The 19,168-nt window shown below is 33.9% G+C and overlaps 1 protein-coding gene across 1 annotated transcript in view; it reads right to left on the bottom strand.

Moving 5' to 3' along the window:
* Positions 1-3,201: 3,201 nt before the first annotated feature.
* Positions 3,202-19,168, bottom strand: part of LOC136040758 (cAMP-responsive element-binding protein-like 2) — a 44,474-nt gene continuing 28,507 nt past the window's right edge. Inside the window, exons 2-4 of the mRNA XM_065725078.1 lie at positions 15,155-15,266; positions 11,036-11,157; positions 3,202-5,227 (exon numbers count right to left, since the gene is read on the bottom strand). Coding sequence (XP_065581150.1) covers positions 5,138-5,227; positions 11,036-11,157; positions 15,155-15,266 — 324 coding nt within the window. The 3' untranslated portion in view covers positions 3,202-5,137. The remainder of the gene's footprint in view (positions 5,228-11,035; positions 11,158-15,154; positions 15,267-19,168) is intronic.

Here is a 19,168-nt window from a genome sequence, read left to right on the forward strand (position 1 = left end):
TAAACTTGATGACTTGATTTCGATTATAGGCCAAGGCTATAGCTCGAACCTCTACTAGTTATTAATTTTGAAAGAACTTAGCTATTAGTAAAAAAAAAAGAATCGTATTTTAAACTAAAAGCTTATGCAAGAAGACGGTACATTTTTTGCCGCAATAAATTCAATTAGGTAAAATACACATTAAACTTGCAAGGCACACGCTGTTAAAAGTTTATAGTATCAACATTACACCATTGTCCACCCGTGTTTTTCTTCTTCTTTTTTTAAGGACATGATTGGGTCCAGCGGTTAGTTCATTTTTCATCTCGCCCCTTTTTTAGAACTATTGTTGCTGCTGGTTCACCCCCTCTCAACTCCTTTTACCTTTTATTTGACGTTTTTTAGTAGCTTTTGAAAATAAATTGTTACTACTAAGAAAACAAAAAGAATTTTAATTATTAATAGTTTATACCTTAAAATTGGCAAAAGCTTGTTGTAGATAATAAATTCACGTTCGGTTATGGAGCTTCGATGACCTTGGTCTTTCTTCGCGTCCTTTAGATTTATTTCATAATTCATAAAACGGAGCAATTCTCAAAGGGCAAATGTAGATCAGAAGAACCAAAGCATGATTGAACACAAGTTTCCCTACTAATCCACCCTTTGAGAACAGCTTAGTAAACTGTTTTTGGCAATTATCGCAGAAGGGTTTAAGACGTGGCAATATGCATTGTCAAAGAATGGCGGGGAAAACAGTGGATTAGCACCAGACAAGATTATGTATCCAGATAATGTGGTAATTCGACTAGATACACCATATGGTGTAGTGGCCTCGGTCAATCTGACAAGTTAGAACTACATAACCCATTTAATAAGCGTGCAAAGCCTAGCCTGTCAAAAGAGATAAATTGGGCTCATTCATATAAGACTTTAACCTACAAACAACTTTCCAGAGAACAAAGTAATTAAAAGTGCTCTCAGACTGGAGATCACTTGCCATTGGAATCGGATACACAGGAGGCAGGAAATGGGTATACTATAAGCTCTGTTGATACGAAAAATTAAGAGAAAGAAACGGGTTAATTTATATAAACAACAATAAAAATTCGAATATTTTGGCTCAACGCCCGGGAGCCTTTCTCAACGAAAAAGAAACAAGATTCTTTTTTTTAATATAACCATCTAAAAAAAACGACAACTAAAACATACTGGAGAAGAAAAAATTAATACAACTCACATTATAAACAGCTTCCAGAGCTGCTATTACTACACTGAACTCCCTGTAACTCCCTACTGTTATAATATTTAACGTGACCCCTAATTAAATTATTATAAATTGGGCTTATTCTAAAATCCCCTTTATCTCTATTAATACTAATACCCCCATAGATCTTTTTTTTAATTTCTCTAAAACTTTGCAATAGTCCTGTAGACGGGTCTACAATTTGATCAAATAATATATTATGATGAAGAGAGTCTAATAAATGTTTTGCTAAAGCTGATCGAAACTTTTTCGGTTTTTGATTGTATTTTTGCAATTTATGGCATATTTATGTTGCTGTAATCTATTTTCTAAATTTTGGTGTATCCTTCCTACATGAAATTTCCCTTTAGAACAAGGAATTCTGTATGCCCCCCTTTTTGTGTTTTTTGTAATCTTTTCTTTTCTATTGTTTAGTAAAGAGCCTGTAGTTTGTCGGAATTTAAACGCTGTTTTTACATTATCTCTTTTCAGTTCCCTTCTTAATTTCTGTAACAAAATTAGGAATACGGCAAAGTTACGTAATTTGTATTTTGGTTTGACACATCTTCTATTATTACAAGTTCAATTAACTTTTTTCTATTATTTATCATCTTTTCGGAGTATCCATTACCAATTAAAATATCTTTAATGAAAATTAGTTCATTAATTATGTATTCTAGTGATGCTAATTTTAATACCTTATCGACTAAAGACATAACTACTCCCCTTTTCACTTGGATTGGATGATTTGACATGAAAGACAAATGACGGTTATTGTTAGTCGGTTGTTATTGTTGTTTAGTTGACGTTTGAGCGAATCAACCGCTCGTATACATGTGATCCTCTTTTGAAATTTGGGCTTATGAAGCCACGTCACTTTGAAAAACACACAAATAAAATTTTGGCACAGGCCACGTCAACACTTAAGATATCTCGTTAGTCGGTTTACGAAAAATCTGATTCATTATTCTATGAATCCAGGTATCCAAAAACGGCAACTTATTCTCTGTTTCTTTATCAATTGTGAAAACTACTTCCCTTCGTAAATAATTTAAATTTTCCAAAAAACCTGCAATTTCTGGTTCACCATAGATTTTTAAGAATATGTTTCTATAGTTGAAGTTGCTATATACCCGACATAAGTATTTGCTAACATTGAACGTAAAGGTCTCTCCATTGGTAATCCCTCAATTTGATGAAAAAAATTATCTCCAGACCCTAAATAATTTGTGTACTTACTAGCTATTTTAACTAAATTTAATATAGTTTCTATTTCAATTCCCGCAGATAATCCCTCTATCTTTTCTATATGTTGTTCCAGTATTTTGATAAAATCATAAAAATTTATCAAATGGTTCATATGTATGCATTGCTTTTATATCAAAACTAAACAGCTTGATATTCATTTGATATTTCGACATTATTGAGTCTTTATATTTCTTAGTTTTTTTTTTATCATTCACATTAAGGGATTACGAATCGGGGACCTTCAAGTCCACTATTAACAAATGTTTATGTGGAGTATATAGAAACTTTAACTATAGAAAAATATTTTTTTTTTATTTTAAACTTTGGGGAAGATATATGGAAATCTTTGTTATTTGGAACTATGGTGAATCTGAAAGTGGAGGTTTTTTTGGAACACTTAGAAAATTTAGAAGGGCAATTACTTTTTGCAATTGAAAAAGAACAAAAAGATAATAGGAAAGGTCGGCGCTAATACTGTTATTTTTTGGCATCTCCGTGAATCCTGCTATAAAAAAAATAAAACTAGACGCAGTTATTTATTTAATTTTTTTTTTACTTTTTTTATGGACCAAGTTATACTTGCAAAATTTAAAGTTGCATTTGTATAGCTTTTTAAAAGTTTGACCATTATCATACACTACTATATCTATATTCACATATTCATACATCTATATATATCTATATTCTCAGCTACTATATCTATATTCCTAAATTATGCACGCAAAAAAAGAAACGATAAAGGTACAATATATTTTCATCCAGAAACCAAACAATAAAATCACTGGTAACACTGAAAGCATCATTTGTAATTTTTGTAAAGCTTTTCTTTATATTTTCTACTTGAAGAGTTAATGCCAAGAAAACAGATGGGATGCACTGAACAATGTCGAGGGTGTCGCAACTAACTACTATATATTTCAAAATAATCTTTTCTGCCAGACACAAGACCTAACGAAATGTGAATGAAATGTACAAGGATATTACTTCTTTTCCTCTATTGGACGCAATTTTTTCTTTTGCAAAACAAATGATCACATAAGATAATAGTAAGATGAATTGACTAAATCAAGATTAGGTTCGAAATTATTGACAACCACTTGGGGGCGAGGCAGAACCATCCTAAGGAGTCAAGCCTCATGAAAGGTTTTAAGGTGGTACACAATATCCATGAAAATTTGATTATATGATATTGGTGCCTTTTTTAATTCAAATTATTAGTCCCAGTTTCATCCGAAAAAATAACTTGGTGCCCATGTTTGGGGTTTTCACATCTAGGAGCCTGATGACAACGTCCTTTATATTGGATTTACGAGGGATATTCTCTCCCAAACGCTCTTCAGAAACAAGTTATTTGTAAGGATCAACGTTTACATTCCCTCTGCAATTTTTGGTATGTTGTTTTTCTGCTGCCCTGGGGTTATATGTTTCAGTTTAATAGAGCAATTTTGCTATCACTTGATAGCTAAGATTCAACTTTATCAATCAATTGGGTCATATTTTTGAAATTTGCTTCCTATTTTTGAGGGAATTTTATGTCTTTCTCAAAGAAAATGTCTTAGCACTTGTCGCAACTATGGGTCGATGGATGCGTTAAGCTGAAACTAATATTACAAGTATCTTGCTCTTTTGGTGTAAGCTACAGCTGCAGGCTTGTCACAAACTAGTGACAACTGCCCTTTTGAATTTCTAGTTCAAGTGACAAACTAGTTTCAGAGAGAACATACACCTTAAGCATTTAAAATTGCCCAATATTTTCCTTTGAAAATAACAATTTTCTAATTTGAAGGATGACTTTGCTCTGACACCGCCATATCTGAAAGCAGAACTAGTTTCCCACTCGTCCCTACTTTGGGACTTTGGGGTCCCTACTTTGGGACAAACAACTCACTCCCTACTTTGAGTTTGAGATGAAGAAGTACTCCATGGTGAATCACAATGATCAATTTCATTTATCTGATTCAGCCCCATATATTTCTCAATGGATTAATACAACTCATTAATAAACCTAACAATAATGATTGACACATGGCTGGTTTGTACCAGACATTTTGAGGAAAACTTTTTTTTTAATGTTTTGATTATTTTATCTGCTTATTTGTTTCAGTAGGGACAATATATTTCATTAAATATAGTATGAAAAAGGCAAAATTTGTATAAAAAAGAAGAAATTGTTGTGTCTTCCCTGACCAAAACATTTCTGTCAATATGAGACATTAACAATTTTTTTTTAGAAAATAGGCAATCAACTGTTTTGACACTTAAATTTAAAACTAAAAAAACTGTTGGATTTGGGGTCTCAACACCAGACTAAAGGTATGTTTAGTTAGTCTTGTAAAAAATGTTACCATGTTGAATTGCGCTCAATTTGACAAGCTCAAAGATGGAAAACAATATGTCTAAAACTTAGTGATTACTTAGATTTTTATACAAATCTAAAGACAAATTTTATAGATATTAGCTTCTATACAAATTTTATAGAGATCAACTTTTATACAAATTAAAGAAAAAATTACCAGCAAAGAATTTAAAAACCAAATTAATTGTCATTATGTCTCGGCATTAACTCTTTTCATCGACAACAAATTTTTTGTAAATTCAATTTGCAAGCGAAAACAATACGACAATTTTAAAACAACAAGAATATATTAAAATTTAGTCTTTACGAGGCTAAGGAGCCAACTGGTTTCCTTCATCAATTAGTTGCTGAAGTCCATCTGGCGTACGACCATCGTCCATGTCATGCACCATCTGTCGGTACTGTAAAACAATTTCAATTTTAAACTCTTTACTACTAATGCTAGATGAAACTACGTTTGTGACGAAACAAATAAGAATTCCGAATAGGGATAGTTCCAATCAAGCACGTACGCAGGAATTTTTTCGGGGGGGGCAAAACCTTCGAAACACCAGATATAATGTAGCACTTTTTTATTTAGTAACTAAATAAATGCAAAAAGCACGTATATCGGAAAATACAGATTAGCATTAATCTGTAGTGTTATAACGAATAAGGGGAAGAAGACTAAAGCATCAAAAGTACGTTTTAGGCTCAGGTTATGTTCATAGCGATTTAGAACCAGTGATTAATCTATTATATCCCGCTGAAGGGGAAATTTTAGGGTTAACAGTGCAATATGGGTGATGTGGGGGTAGTTATTCTATTGCAAAAACACTGATTTTAATGAAAAATTATAGTTTCGAAAATTAATCCATTAAAAGCTTTACTTTATCATAAAAAGCGGGGATAAACGCCCTAATATTCTGTTTTGATGTGGAAAGCACTCTCTTTACAAAAAGAAACAAAACAGTACAATCACTAATTACTTCAAAGAGGGTAAAAGGTTAGATAAAAAGTGGGTTAATAATTGGGCATTGACTTGACCGGGTAATTGCATGCTGTAAAATCCCAAAAAAGGTTCACACATGCATAAAGATTCTTAATAAATGTCCTGCTTTTTCCAGAAATCCCAAGCAACCATGGGGAAATTAAGCATTTCACAAAATTTCGTGGGGGGGCGGGCCCGAAGGCCCCCACCCGCGTACGTGCCAGGTTTCAATGGTTCGGAAACTTGCTTTGATCCGGAGGTTATTATTTTATTTCGGTATATATAGTCTGTTTTAATTTTAACTTTCATTTTAATAATCCCAGACGCTGAGTTTCGACTTTCCTAGGCTACAATAACAGAACTTATAGACATTGAAGTCCATGCTTCTGAACTCTTATTACAAGATCATTTTTAAAGGAGGTTTCAACTTTTCAGGATAAAAAGGAAAATACAGAAAAACAAGTTGCAGCGAGACGCATGAAGACGACCTCTTAACAACCTTCAAAAAAAAGATTAATAAATGTAAACTTTCTCGGCTTCCACCACTCTACCCCCCCCCCAACGGTCAAAACCCTCCTCGTTCTCATCATTTGGACATGAACAGTCCCTCACTCCAGTCGGTAAAAGATAACAACATTCTTAAAAATTTTGATTCTACTTGCAATAGGACTCCTGTTTCTTCAACGCTACTAATACCACCCAAGATCTTTGTTTCTCAGTGATACAAGTTTGGCTGTTTTCCAGAATGGAGGGGTCAAAAAGAACCCTCCATCGTAATCCTATCTGAGGCTAAAACCCTTTTCCCAACCCGGGCAGCAAACCAGTGCTTGTACTGGCCGTTTTAGGTTTATAAAACTTTTGCTAGGTAATGCAGAAAGTCTTAACTTTCAAAAGCTAATGCATTAGAATTTCTATGCAAATGAATTAGACTAATTAGATTTAAAGGAGCCAATTATATTTAAACCCGCCAAAACTAATGAGCCGCAATTTCTTAAATGAGTCGGACAATTGAAATCACTTTCGAACATGGATCACCTTCTAATAATTAAGATGTTATGAGCGCAAATGAAGTGAAACCCATGTACTTTAATATACGTGAATTGTTCGAGTTCACTAAATTAGACTTCACTACATGTTTAATTATCACATTAAATTTTCAGTTCGTTACATAAAGGTACTCCACTTTTTCACCGTAATGATTTGTATCCAACTAAAATCCATACCCCTTGCTTAACTCCTCATGGTGATATCTTCCAGTAGGTATTAGGTCTAAAGTTCTTTCAACATCTTTCCATAAAATTCCAGCTAATGAAACGAGAAAAATTCACCATCAAACGGAAGTCCGGTGTTTTCGCTCTATGTTCTAAATTTAAAAAGAGAGCTTTTCTGAGGGAAGTAAAGAGCAAAGTTGGAACTTAAAACGAAAGAAAATTATTACTTCACGATCTGCCTAACATATATCAATAAAACTAGTGAAAATAAACCAACGGATGATATTTCTCTATGCTTGTAGGATCATAGAAAACTAGCGCTTTACTGAAAACACAAAACAATATAGGTGTTTTGGTACAGTAAAAGTAAACCATTAAAGGACACTTTTTAGAGTATAAAATAAAGCCTTTAAGGGATATTTTACGATTATTTTGTAGTTAAGTTCGAAGTGAAGCCATCTTGATAGTAAGACCGTGAAATTCTCCGTTATATAGAGAGAATAACCGGATTTTCAGGGCTCATATTATGGTTTATTTGTTCTTCATTTCGAGTAATACTAAAGCGTGTCTTTTTTACAACTCAAAATTGTATATTACACACTACCAGCTATAATACCAGCTATAATAAATTTAATTTTAAACTGAAAGTTACTGATATTTACTGAAAGTTACTGTTGATATGACACTATGTACTCACTTTCGACCCCTGAATAAATATCCTTTTTTTTACTTGGCTTTTATGTTTTCAGTAAAGCGTTAGTTTCCTATATTCCTACAAACATAGGAAACAACATCAGTTGGTTTATTTGTACAGGTTTTATTAAATCTATGTTATATAGACCGTGAAGTAATAATTTTTCTTCGGCCCAACTTCGCTCTTTACTTCTGTCACAATTTATTTTTTTTTTTTTTTTTTTAATTAATCCTTGCCTATTTTTGATTAAAAACGGTCTTAGTTAGAAATCTCAGTCGTCCACTCGCTTGCAAATCCTGTAGACATGGTCGGTCATAAATCTTTGAATCATTTTTGGTCTCCAATTGCCTTCAAATGGCTCACAGAACTGATAGACTATCTAAATTACCCTTATTGTATGCCTATCTACCTTAGTTCTGCCCCAGGATGATAGACTCATCAAGAAGTGAAATAATCATTTTTAAATTTCCCCAAAAGTTTTGCCAGCTTTCCCTCTCACGGATACTATCCAGCTCTCAAGCCTATCAACACAAAAGGATTACAAAAGATTTACAGGTTAAATCTTCCATATAAATCCAGCATAGTTCCGAATTTTTCGAACTGCCAAGAAAGCATGCGCTCTTCTATATTAAAAATTAACTACGCACTAAGGATTGATTTCTGAGATTGGTATTGCGCATCGATCTCCTTGTTATTCAAGAAGTAACTAATTTTCTAAAGTTGATTTCCAAGGTTTTCAAAACCTAAGCATAATTTCTATATCTATCATAAAGTTTCGTGAGATAATACCGTATAACCTGACTTCGAAACAATGACTTTGAAACAAACAATAAATCCAGTATAGTTCCGAATTTTTCGAACTGCCAAGAAAGCATGCGCTCTTCTATATTAAAAATTAACTGCGCACTAGGAATTGATTTCTGAGATTGGTATTGCACATCGATCTCCTTGTTATTCAAGAAGTAACTAATTCTCTAAAGTTGATTTTCAAAGTTTTCAAAACCTAAGCATAATTTCTATATCTATCATAAAGTTTCGTGAAGTAATACCGTATAACCTAACTTCGAAACAATGAGTTACTATTATTTATTTTTAATGGGCTACCAATGCGGCTGTGTGCGTCCCTCATACCCATCATTCAATTCTGACTCCTGGGTCCACATTTACATTCCCGGTACCACAAAATGCAATAAAACGAGGGGCGTTCCAAAAATACATGAAATTTTTGTCAACAAGGCAATGGCAACCGTTTTCTGTGACTGTGAAGGAATTGTGCTTGTGAACTTGTTCGAAGGTTGAAGGGATCTCTAGATTTCACTAAAAATATTCTATGAGGATGGAGGTAATTACATGGTAAAGTGATTTGACAATGAAGGGTGTTATATTGAAAAATCCATTGCAATAATGAATGTTGTAAATCCATTGTAAGTTGAAAGATCCATTGTAATATTAAAATAAATAAACAAATAGATTCTGCTTATTATAAATAAGCAATAAATAAATAAATAAATTATAAATTATTATAAATAAATAAATAAAGATTCTGCTTATTTTTTTAATGCACTTTGTACAATCAGAAATATAAACCATAGTTATATAGAACTAGCTGGGTATTCCTGTAAAACGTCAAGTTTATAACAAGAAGTTTATTATTCATACTTTACAAAACAATGTATGCTTAAGTACTGAGAACAGGAATTTAGTGTGGAATTAGCTGAGTATTCCAACATTGGTTTGGGTTTAGCGTTTTAAATAAGTTTAATGTCATGCAGAGCAGGCAAGAAAACACGCGCTCTTCTATATTTAAAAACGAACTGCACACTAAGAAATAATTTATTTACTTATATATATAGAAATAATAATTTCTATCACGCATCGATTTCCTTAGCGTTCTAGAGGTAACCATTTTCCTAAAGAAGATTTTCAAGGTTTTCAAAACATAAGCAAAATTTTCGTATCTCTAAATTATTTCACTAAACATCCCCCCCCCCAATTACTAAACACAAAAAAACTTTAGATAGACAGGTGTGGAATAGCAATAAACAAGAAAAAGTTGAAATGCAACCTGACAACTAAAAAAATATCAAAGGAAAAAAATGCAAATTGGTTTTTAGAACTATTATTTCTCTATAAGCTATACATTATACATGGTTTTATCATGTCTATTAAATAGTAAAAATAAGTAAATAATTTGAATAAGTAAATATAACAATAATTAATCCTCCTTTTAATATATAACTTTGAGTGATTCCAGAACCAAATGCCTACAATTCTCCAAACCCTAAATGGCAAAAGGTTGCGGTGTGGATTTAGTGATCTACTAAGAATGTACTTGCAAACTACGAAACTGGATGACTTCCATTCCCTTTTGAATCGAAATACTTGACAAGTTTAAAAAGCGCATCGTATTTACAAAATAGTGAATTGTCATAAAAATAACCACACAGAATGGACAAAACCATGACTGAAAAAAAAATATGCCCAAGCAGGAATTGAACGCTCACTCTTTTTATTTGAAAGTTACATATAAAAAAAAATACAATGACCAGAAATCAAATCGATCCACCCCCATGACACGCGTGCAGTCTAACACTGAGCTATGGATGCTTTTTTAGAGGTGAATAGTGTTAATTAAAAATAACCAATTACTATTGATTAATGTCATTTGATTATAACTGACTCGTGAAATAGCATCGCAAATCAGTACGCATGCGGAATGTCAGTCCTGTCGGACCACCCGAAGAAAATAAAATATTGATTGCAAGACTTAAGCCCCCCCCCCCTGCACACCCCATAGACCAAATTAAATAAAAGCGTTTGTAGAGTTAGGAGAACATTCAAAGGGTCTTTTTCCTGTTGTTGCAAAGCTTAAGAAAAAGAAATTTCCAGTTGTAAAATTTAAAATACAATTAAAAACAAGATTAATTTAAAAAGGTAAAAAATCAATTTCTTCAATGAAATGACACGAATATCGTCAATTTCAACCACAAACAACGATGAACCAAACTACATTAAATTTTCACTATTCATATTCTTTTACGTCTTAGATAATGATTGACTTTTTATCCTTATCACCTCTCTTCTTTTTCAATATTCTCCTTCAAGACGAAAAAAAATACACAAAAAAAAACGAAAAAAAAAACAGATAGCAAGAAACCACTAAAAAAGAATAAAAAAAAAATGGCCCCGAGTAGATGCTTATAATTGCAAAAGCAATTTAAAAAACGGTATTAAGCTTCGTAAAACACCCAAGTAATTGTACATGAAACAGACCAAGACAGAGTAGGGGATACTTCTAATAGTATTGACAGATTAATAAATTAACCAAACTTACTCTTTCCAACTCTTTTCGGAGCTCGAAGATTGCCTTTTCACGAGAAGAAATTAGCTCCTCAAGATATTGATAACGGAGCTTCTTCCTGGCTCTACACTCTCTAGCGCTTTGACGACTCCTCTCTATAAAAAGAAAAAAAATTAAAACATTAAAAAAAATATGTTCAGAATAAAGTGGGTAGACATGTCAAATTAAAAAAAAATTCAAGACATTTTAATTAGACCTGAATGTAAGAATACTATATAATGAGAATGCCTTGCTTGCCTTCAGGTATAAAAACGAAGAAAAAGAAAAAATATACAGTCCCGTCATTGTTGGAAACAAACAGACCTTTCAGGCTGTTAGGCTTTGTACACTTGGAAACGGCTCAGATATCCATTCACGCGATTATTCTCAGATAATGATTGGCTGGGAGTTATCAACACTACCAATCTTAGAAAGTGAGATGTTTTGTCCCTTCCAATCACCCCTTCCTTATGTGCGTCCTGAAGTCCTGTTTTTAACCGAGTGTCTTATTATCAGTGTCTCGAATTAAATGCGATGAGCGTCCCAGCCTGAAGTCTGTTTTATTGGTTTTTCTTATTATCTGTGTTTTCAAACCAGTTTTTCTAGTTTAATCGATTATTTGTAGTGACTTCTTTGACTTTTTCTACAAAATGTCATCATATCCTAGCCTTCATATCCTCATATCCATAGCCTAGGAGTTGAATTCTACCTTTCGAAGGGTCATCAAAACGTATTGTTAGGCAAGGAATTAATTAAATGCTGAACTTATATAAACAAAAGCTTAGAGCTCAACTTAAAGCCCGCCTGCACAAAAGAAGGGCGTACAAGAGGGAGAAATTCAGACATAATGACTTGAAACGCTCTTATTTCTAGTTTTAACCCCTCTTTCCCAGGAAATACTCTGCTACCCGTCACCCTGTAGGAACGAACGAGCGTGCACCTATGATATAAAACATTCATCACATACAAGATACAATTATTGAAACCAAGAGGAAGTTACTGGCATCAAAAGGTTGACATGGCTCTCCCCGTCTCTAAAGCTGTTATCTCTGTGTCTGTTTTGTGCCTTCAGTACACACAAAAGTGTTCAGTGAACCCTCTTTGCGAAAAAGTGCATGATTTCAAAGGTCCATATACCTGATATCTTTAAGGGTTTCAATACATCGTTGATGTGTGCTGTCAAAACCGTTGCACTGATTTGGAATTATGCCAAAGATATTTATCTAGGAGTCTAAACCAGAGGCTCTCGGTGGGGGAAAGAGCAAGCAAACCGCATCTACGTAAGAACGAACTTTTGTGCGATCCAAGACGCATGTTTTGTGTTTCCTATTAAGAGACCCAAGACGACTGACTAATAAGTTACACGAGGCGGGTTTTTTAAGTAAGGTCCATTTGAACATAAGTACACAATGAAAGATTATTTAAAAAGCAAATTTAGTTTTAGAAAGCACATACTTTACTCTATTTAACAGCATAGTTGCCAAGTTTGTTGTAACACTTATCATACCTCTCAACTAATTACCACACCTAACGGTTACCACAGAGGAGTTGCCTGAGGTGGAGAAATGGACGGTAATCACTTGGCGCAAGATCAGGACTGTATGGTGGGTGGTCTAAAATTTCCTACCCATAACTATCCAACAAATTGCGGGTCTGACAAGCAGTCTGAGGTCTTGCATTGTCATGAAGACGGACAATTCCCTTTTTCAGCATGCCAAGATTTTTTTTTGATTTTTTTTAATTGCTCTGTGGAGCTTTCTTAGGGTTAAGTAGTAAGCTTCTGCATTGATAGTGGTTCCTCGTTACAAAAACAAGTTGACACAAAAACACCGTGCCTATTCCAAAACACAAACACCATGATTTTCTGCTGGAAGACAGCCTGTTCGGCTTTCAAATTTTCAGGGGAGTGTGTGTGTTTTCATTCCATGTTTTGTTGTTCCGATTTGGACGTCATATTGGAAACCCATGTTTCGTCTCCAGTTCAGCCGACTGCCACCTCAGTAGTGACCTTATCAATGATGACGACGACATAAAAACGGCAGTGAGCTCTTGGTTATTGGAGCCGGCGGCAAGTTTATGAAGTTTACTTTAAAATTAGTTGAGAGGCCTGATCTGTTTGAGAAACCTTGGTAACTATGCCTGAAAATAGAGTAAAGTATTTTACTTTCTGATAATAAATTTACTTTTTTGAAATAGTCTTCGTTGTGTACTTATGTTCAAACGGACCTTACTTAAAAAAACACGCCTCGTATACAATGACAATATTTCAGAAAAAAATATTAGTATTTTTATAATTGATTTAATACAAATATAAATACACGCAAATACAATGACTTTAAGTTTCTTATATGAAAAAAGCTCAAATATAACTAATTTAGATCGCTGGCCATACCTAAATACTCTCGCGCCAGTCATGCATGGCGGTCTGAGGGTCTGGCACTCAGAGACTCAAGTAGTTTAAAACTTAAAACAAACAGAAATTACTCCGTATATAAAAAGGGCCTTTCCTCCTCAACGCCTCGCTCTTTACGCTAAAGTTTGACTCTTTCTCTTAACTCTACTTTATAAAACAGTAAAAAACTTTAGCGCGAAGAGCGGGGCGTTGAGGAGGAAAAGCCCTTTTCATATACTGAGTAATTTCTGTTTGTTTTAAGTTTTAATGTTGCTCCTTACTTTCATTTAAAAAAACTTGTTTTTTTTTTATTTAATTTCTGGACGTTTTTTAATTAATGTATGTTTTGATCTTTGCTCTCCACACATAAATATTTAAAACGAAATTTGCATATTAATTTTTTTTTGACTAAATGGCTTTCTCATAGTTTTAATCGGAGGATTTTGAGAAAAAAGGAGTGAAGAAGGAGGCCTAGTTGCCCTCCAAATCTTTGATTACTTAAAAAGGCAACTAGAACTTTTAATTTTTTACGAACGTTTTCATTGGTAAAAAATATACGTAACTTACGAATTAACTTACGTAACGAACTTCTATATTGCTATGTTTTTATTGCGTATATGAGGGGGTTCACCTCTCGTCGATACCTCGCTCTTTACACTAAAGCTTAAATTTTGTCCTAATTCCTTAAGAATGACCTCTGAATCATAAAGGCCGTAGAATAAATAGTTAAAATTACTAAAAATACTTTAGCGTAAAGAGTGGGCGAAGTAAACCCCTCGTATGCGAAATAATTTTTCTTCGCTTTAAGTTTTAATACTGCTCCTTACTTTCAGTAGAAAAAAACTTTTCATATTCATTTTTTCATTGTTTCTTTTTCAAATAATGCTACAAAATCCTGCGCCCCCTTCATTGAAATTCTCTTCCCCCATGAGAAGCTCCTCCATGGAAATATCCTCCCATGTAAACCCCCTCTCAACTCTCCCCCGTAAACAAAAAAAAACCCTGAAAACGTCTGTACATTTCCCAGTAACAATTACTATATGTAAACACAGGTCAAAGTTTGTAACTTGCAGCCCCTCCCACGGGGATTGCGGGGAAGTCGTCCCCAAAGACATAGTTATTAGGTTTTCCGACGATGGTGAATAAAATGGCTATCTCAGGATTTTGATCCGGCGACTTTGGGGAAAAATGAGCGTGGGAGGGGGCCTAGGTGCCCTCCAATTTTTTTGGTCACTTAAAAAGGGCTCTATAACTTTTAATTCCCTTTAGAATGAGCCCTCTCGTGACATTCTAGGACCACTGAGTCGATACGATCACCCCTGGGAAAAAAACAAACAAAAAAACAAATAAACATGCATCCATGATCTGTCTAATTACTTTTTTGAAATAGTCTTTCGTTGTGTACTAATGTTCAAACGGACCTTACTTAAAAAACACGCCTCGTATACAATGGCAACATTCCAGAAAAAAATATTAGTATTTTTATAATTAAATTAGAACAAATATAAATACACGCAAATACATTGATTTTAAGCTTTTTATAAGAAAAAAAGCTCAAATATCACTAATTTAGATCGCTGGCCATACCTAAATACTCTCGCGCCAGTCATGAATGGCGGTCTGAGTCTCTGGCACCCCTCTTATTAGTTGTTGTCTTATTAATGCTTAAATTGTAGATAAAAGTTTAAAAAAAGAAACTGGTTTCTACCATAAACACCGACCTAGTTTCGCTTTCATATCGCTCCTTTCCTGCCTTTTTCCAGGTCGCCGCCCAGGTCTTGCGTCCTCTTCAGACGGTCCTCCTTTACTATCTAGGTTTTGATATTTAGCATCCTAGAAAGAAAGTGAAAATCAATAAAAAAAATATGTAGAGAAAAATACTTGTACAACTAGACTGGGTGTCAGTTTTGCCAAGCTATAAAGCAACATGCACAAAAATAAAACCTGGGGAACAACAATAATTTTTGCAAAAAAAAAAGAACACAAGAGCTAAAATCGGTAAATAACACATTGTTCAAAATAACACTGTAAAACCGTGCTTCCTTGAGTGGGTGGTCGATCAGTCAACCAATTTATTTAGTCCAGCAAAAAAAATACAAAACAAAGTAATTGCTTCGTTGTCTTCCGTAAGGCTCCATGGCTTAGGCGAAGGAACACATGGATGTAGGAGAACAGGTGCTGTGACCTGTGGATATTAATCCCCTACCTTATTTCAAGCTGCGAGCTATTTACAATTTTGATGCAAGGAATGTTTAACATTCATTTTTAATAGATGCTAAATCGGAATATTTCGATAGTTGTTGGCCTTAAACACTGTTGGCCCAACGACAGTTGGCCGTAAACACTGTTGGCCCAACGACAGTTGGCCGTAAACACTGAGTGAATTGGACACGAAGCAATTTTTTTTAAACCACGCAAAGCGAATGTTGAACGTGGAAGCAGTATAACAAGTATATGTTAATGTCTGATGAACGAAATTGTCAAAACTGAGCAAGAATTGACCATATCGTGTGACATTTGATTCACCAGATCCATTATTTTGACAAATTTGCAAATCCCAAAATCAATTACTGTGCACGTAGCTGAACTAAAGCACTGGATAAAAGAGGCAATAGGTCAAAAACACAAAGTTGCTCACGTTTTGGGTTTCATTTATTGACTAGGATTCATATGAGCTATGAGCATGTATATTCCTCTTTTTACTTTGGAAACTGGTGGAACGGGAAGAGAAAACTCCTCAGTAAAACATCAGTAAGTGCAGATATGGGAGACAAATATTCCAATTTGTGGAAGGATGGGGCATTAGGTATTTTTATTACCTTATTCTCGACTGGAGATGGTCATTGACACCAGATCTGACCCTGCCTTTAAAGATAGCACTTCATCTCTGGAGGTACTACAACCTGCCTTATTGGCTTTATTTCAGGTTATTTCGAGTGGTTTATTAACCAATATAATATACCTTTGAAAAATGGTAGCCCAGCTAAATTTAGTATCTCCAGAAACAAAAATTACAAACATAAAACGAAAATTAGACACAGAGCGCTAAATCTCCCGCAAAAAATCCCTCCGCAGAAAATTCCTCCCGGAAAATCCCCTCTTGGGCATTTGACCCCCCGGAAAATCTGCCCACGTGCGTAACTGAGCCGTCAAAAAGAATGCAAGACAAGTAAAAATAGTGAAGAAAAGAAGGAATTTTTGAATATTCTGGGCAGTATCTTCTGTAGAATATAATATACTATTTTTTCGCAATTTAGGGGGTTGACTCATCTTAGCAAGGTAGGATAAAGATTAAAGAAAATAAATTCAAAATACAAAATTAGCGGCAACAATAGAAGGGTTGCTCTACGACGGAAGCAAACAAAGACAATAGGCTGCGACTAATGAGTACGAGCAATTACTTCCCTTGGACTTGACTGATACAGACAACTATAATAAATGATATCATTTTCAATGTATTTAAACATATATATACTATTTCTTTAAACATTAGAGAACACTATGAAGAGGTCATGATGGCTTCAGCCGCGTAAAAGATCAAACGTTACGCCATCTATATGAACAATAATACCCCTTTTCGTTCACCCAAAATTCTTTAGAAAAAATTGGTTAACAACTTATTCAATAAGACTACTATTCATTGAAATTTTGATTTAATATTCATATTTTGTCCAAAATTTTATTTATAATCAACCATCTGAATTCTTGAGCAGAAAAACCGAACAAGCGGGACACTCACAAAAAATTTACGGTTATTGATATATACAATATAAATGAAAAAAAAAAACGGATTTATGGGACCGGTACCCACATCATACCTTCGTTAGGCCTGGGCATGATTTGAAATATGATCAGAACTTGAACAAAAAAAGTTTCAACAGAAAGTAAGGACCAACATTAAAACTTAAAACAAATAGAAACTATTCCTTACATGAGGGCGTTGCCCCCTCCTTAATCCCTCGCTCTTTAAGCTAAAGTTCGAATTCTGTGAGAATTCTTTAAGAACGACAGCTGAACAGAAGGGTATTTGAATTCGAAGAAAGAGCTTTTTTAAACGTTTTAAAACTTTAGCGTCAAGAACAAGGGATTGAGGAGGGAGTAGCCCCCCCCCCATATAGGGAATAATTTCTGATCATTTTTAATTTTAACGTCACACTTTACAATCAGTTAGCAAAAGATGTTGTTTTTTTTATTCAACATTAGCTCACCCCGTTACCCACCGCGTGTTGCTGAGATCTCAAACGGAAGCCAATTCAAGGTACCCCCCCCCCTCTGGAGTCCTACACTGGGAAATAGAATTGAGGAACAAAAATTTCGATTGTATTCAAACATCATGCTTCCAACAATAGAGTCAGTCCCAGACTGAATACCTTTTTCCTTTACACTACATTTACCTAAATCACTTAATTATTTTTATTTCATAGGTAAGAGTCTGAAAAATTTACAAATTAAATTCGTTTTACTATTCCCCAGACAATTTAGCAGGAGGATCAAAATATCCGCGACAAATACCCCCCCCCCTCCTCCAAGAAGATTTACCCCATACGTAAAATAATGATAGTATTTCTAATTTTTATTACATAGGTAAAAGAGTCTGAAAAATTTACAAATTAAATTCGTTTTACTATTCCCCTGACAATTTAGCAGGACGATCAAAATATCCACGACAAATACCCCCCCCCCCCTCCAAGAAGATTTACCCCAAATGTAAATAATGTGACCTAAATGGACTGTCAAGCATTTGAGTAGAGCGAACTTTAATTTCAGGCAGCACAAAAAATGTTAAAAGGGCACCGGGGGTGGGGGGAAGTTCACACCTAAAACCATCACGAGAGCTTACTCAACAACTTAAAATTTCTTGGCAATCAGAGGATACTGAGATAATGCATAAAGGCCAGACAGACACATATTCGATTATATATATATATATATATATATATATATATATATATATATATATATATATATATATATATATATATATATATATATATAATGAAAAGAGAAATCACCGATGCTACAGCACAAACACAAAAAAAAAAAAAAAAAAAAAAAAAAAAAGAGACAGAAGGAGAAAAGGAAGACTGTTTTCCTAAATTAGTGATTAATATAGACCAGCACTTGAATGAGGCCTTAACCCTACTCATCCATACAATCACATAGGTCAAACAGCATAGCCACACACAATCAACCATAAAGAATAATCCATGGACAGGCAGTCATGTCGTCAATAAGTATAAGTCGTCATTTACCAAACAATAGAAAAAATAATATAGACAAATAATTCAGAGGCAACACCCAACATAAGGGCTCATCAGGAGAATACACTGGCCTATATAGGGTTTCGCCACTCTAAATTCTCTACTATATATATATATATATATATATATATATATATATATATATATATATATATATATATATATATATATATATATATATATATATATATATATATATATATATATTTATATACTGGAAAAACGATTCTTGATGGAGTTACAAAATACCCTAGTCTGAGCTCTTATTGCATACTATCGTGGTTGTGGCGAGAGTTGAAACGTAGTAAAAAGCGAAACAAGAACCATAATAACAGAAAGTTTAAAAATATTTTTTTATTCAAAACTTTGTCAAAGAATGCCTTTTCAGCTGATTCAGAAACGGTAACTATTATTTCGATTGATCTAATAGTAAATGTTACTTAGAAAATTGAAACACAGGAGTTTTTAAGAAGA

This window comes from Artemia franciscana, chromosome 21 (assembly GCF_032884065.1).
Source record: "Artemia franciscana chromosome 21, ASM3288406v1, whole genome shotgun sequence".
NCBI classification, from domain to species: Eukaryota; Metazoa; Arthropoda; class Branchiopoda; order Anostraca; family Artemiidae; genus Artemia; species Artemia franciscana.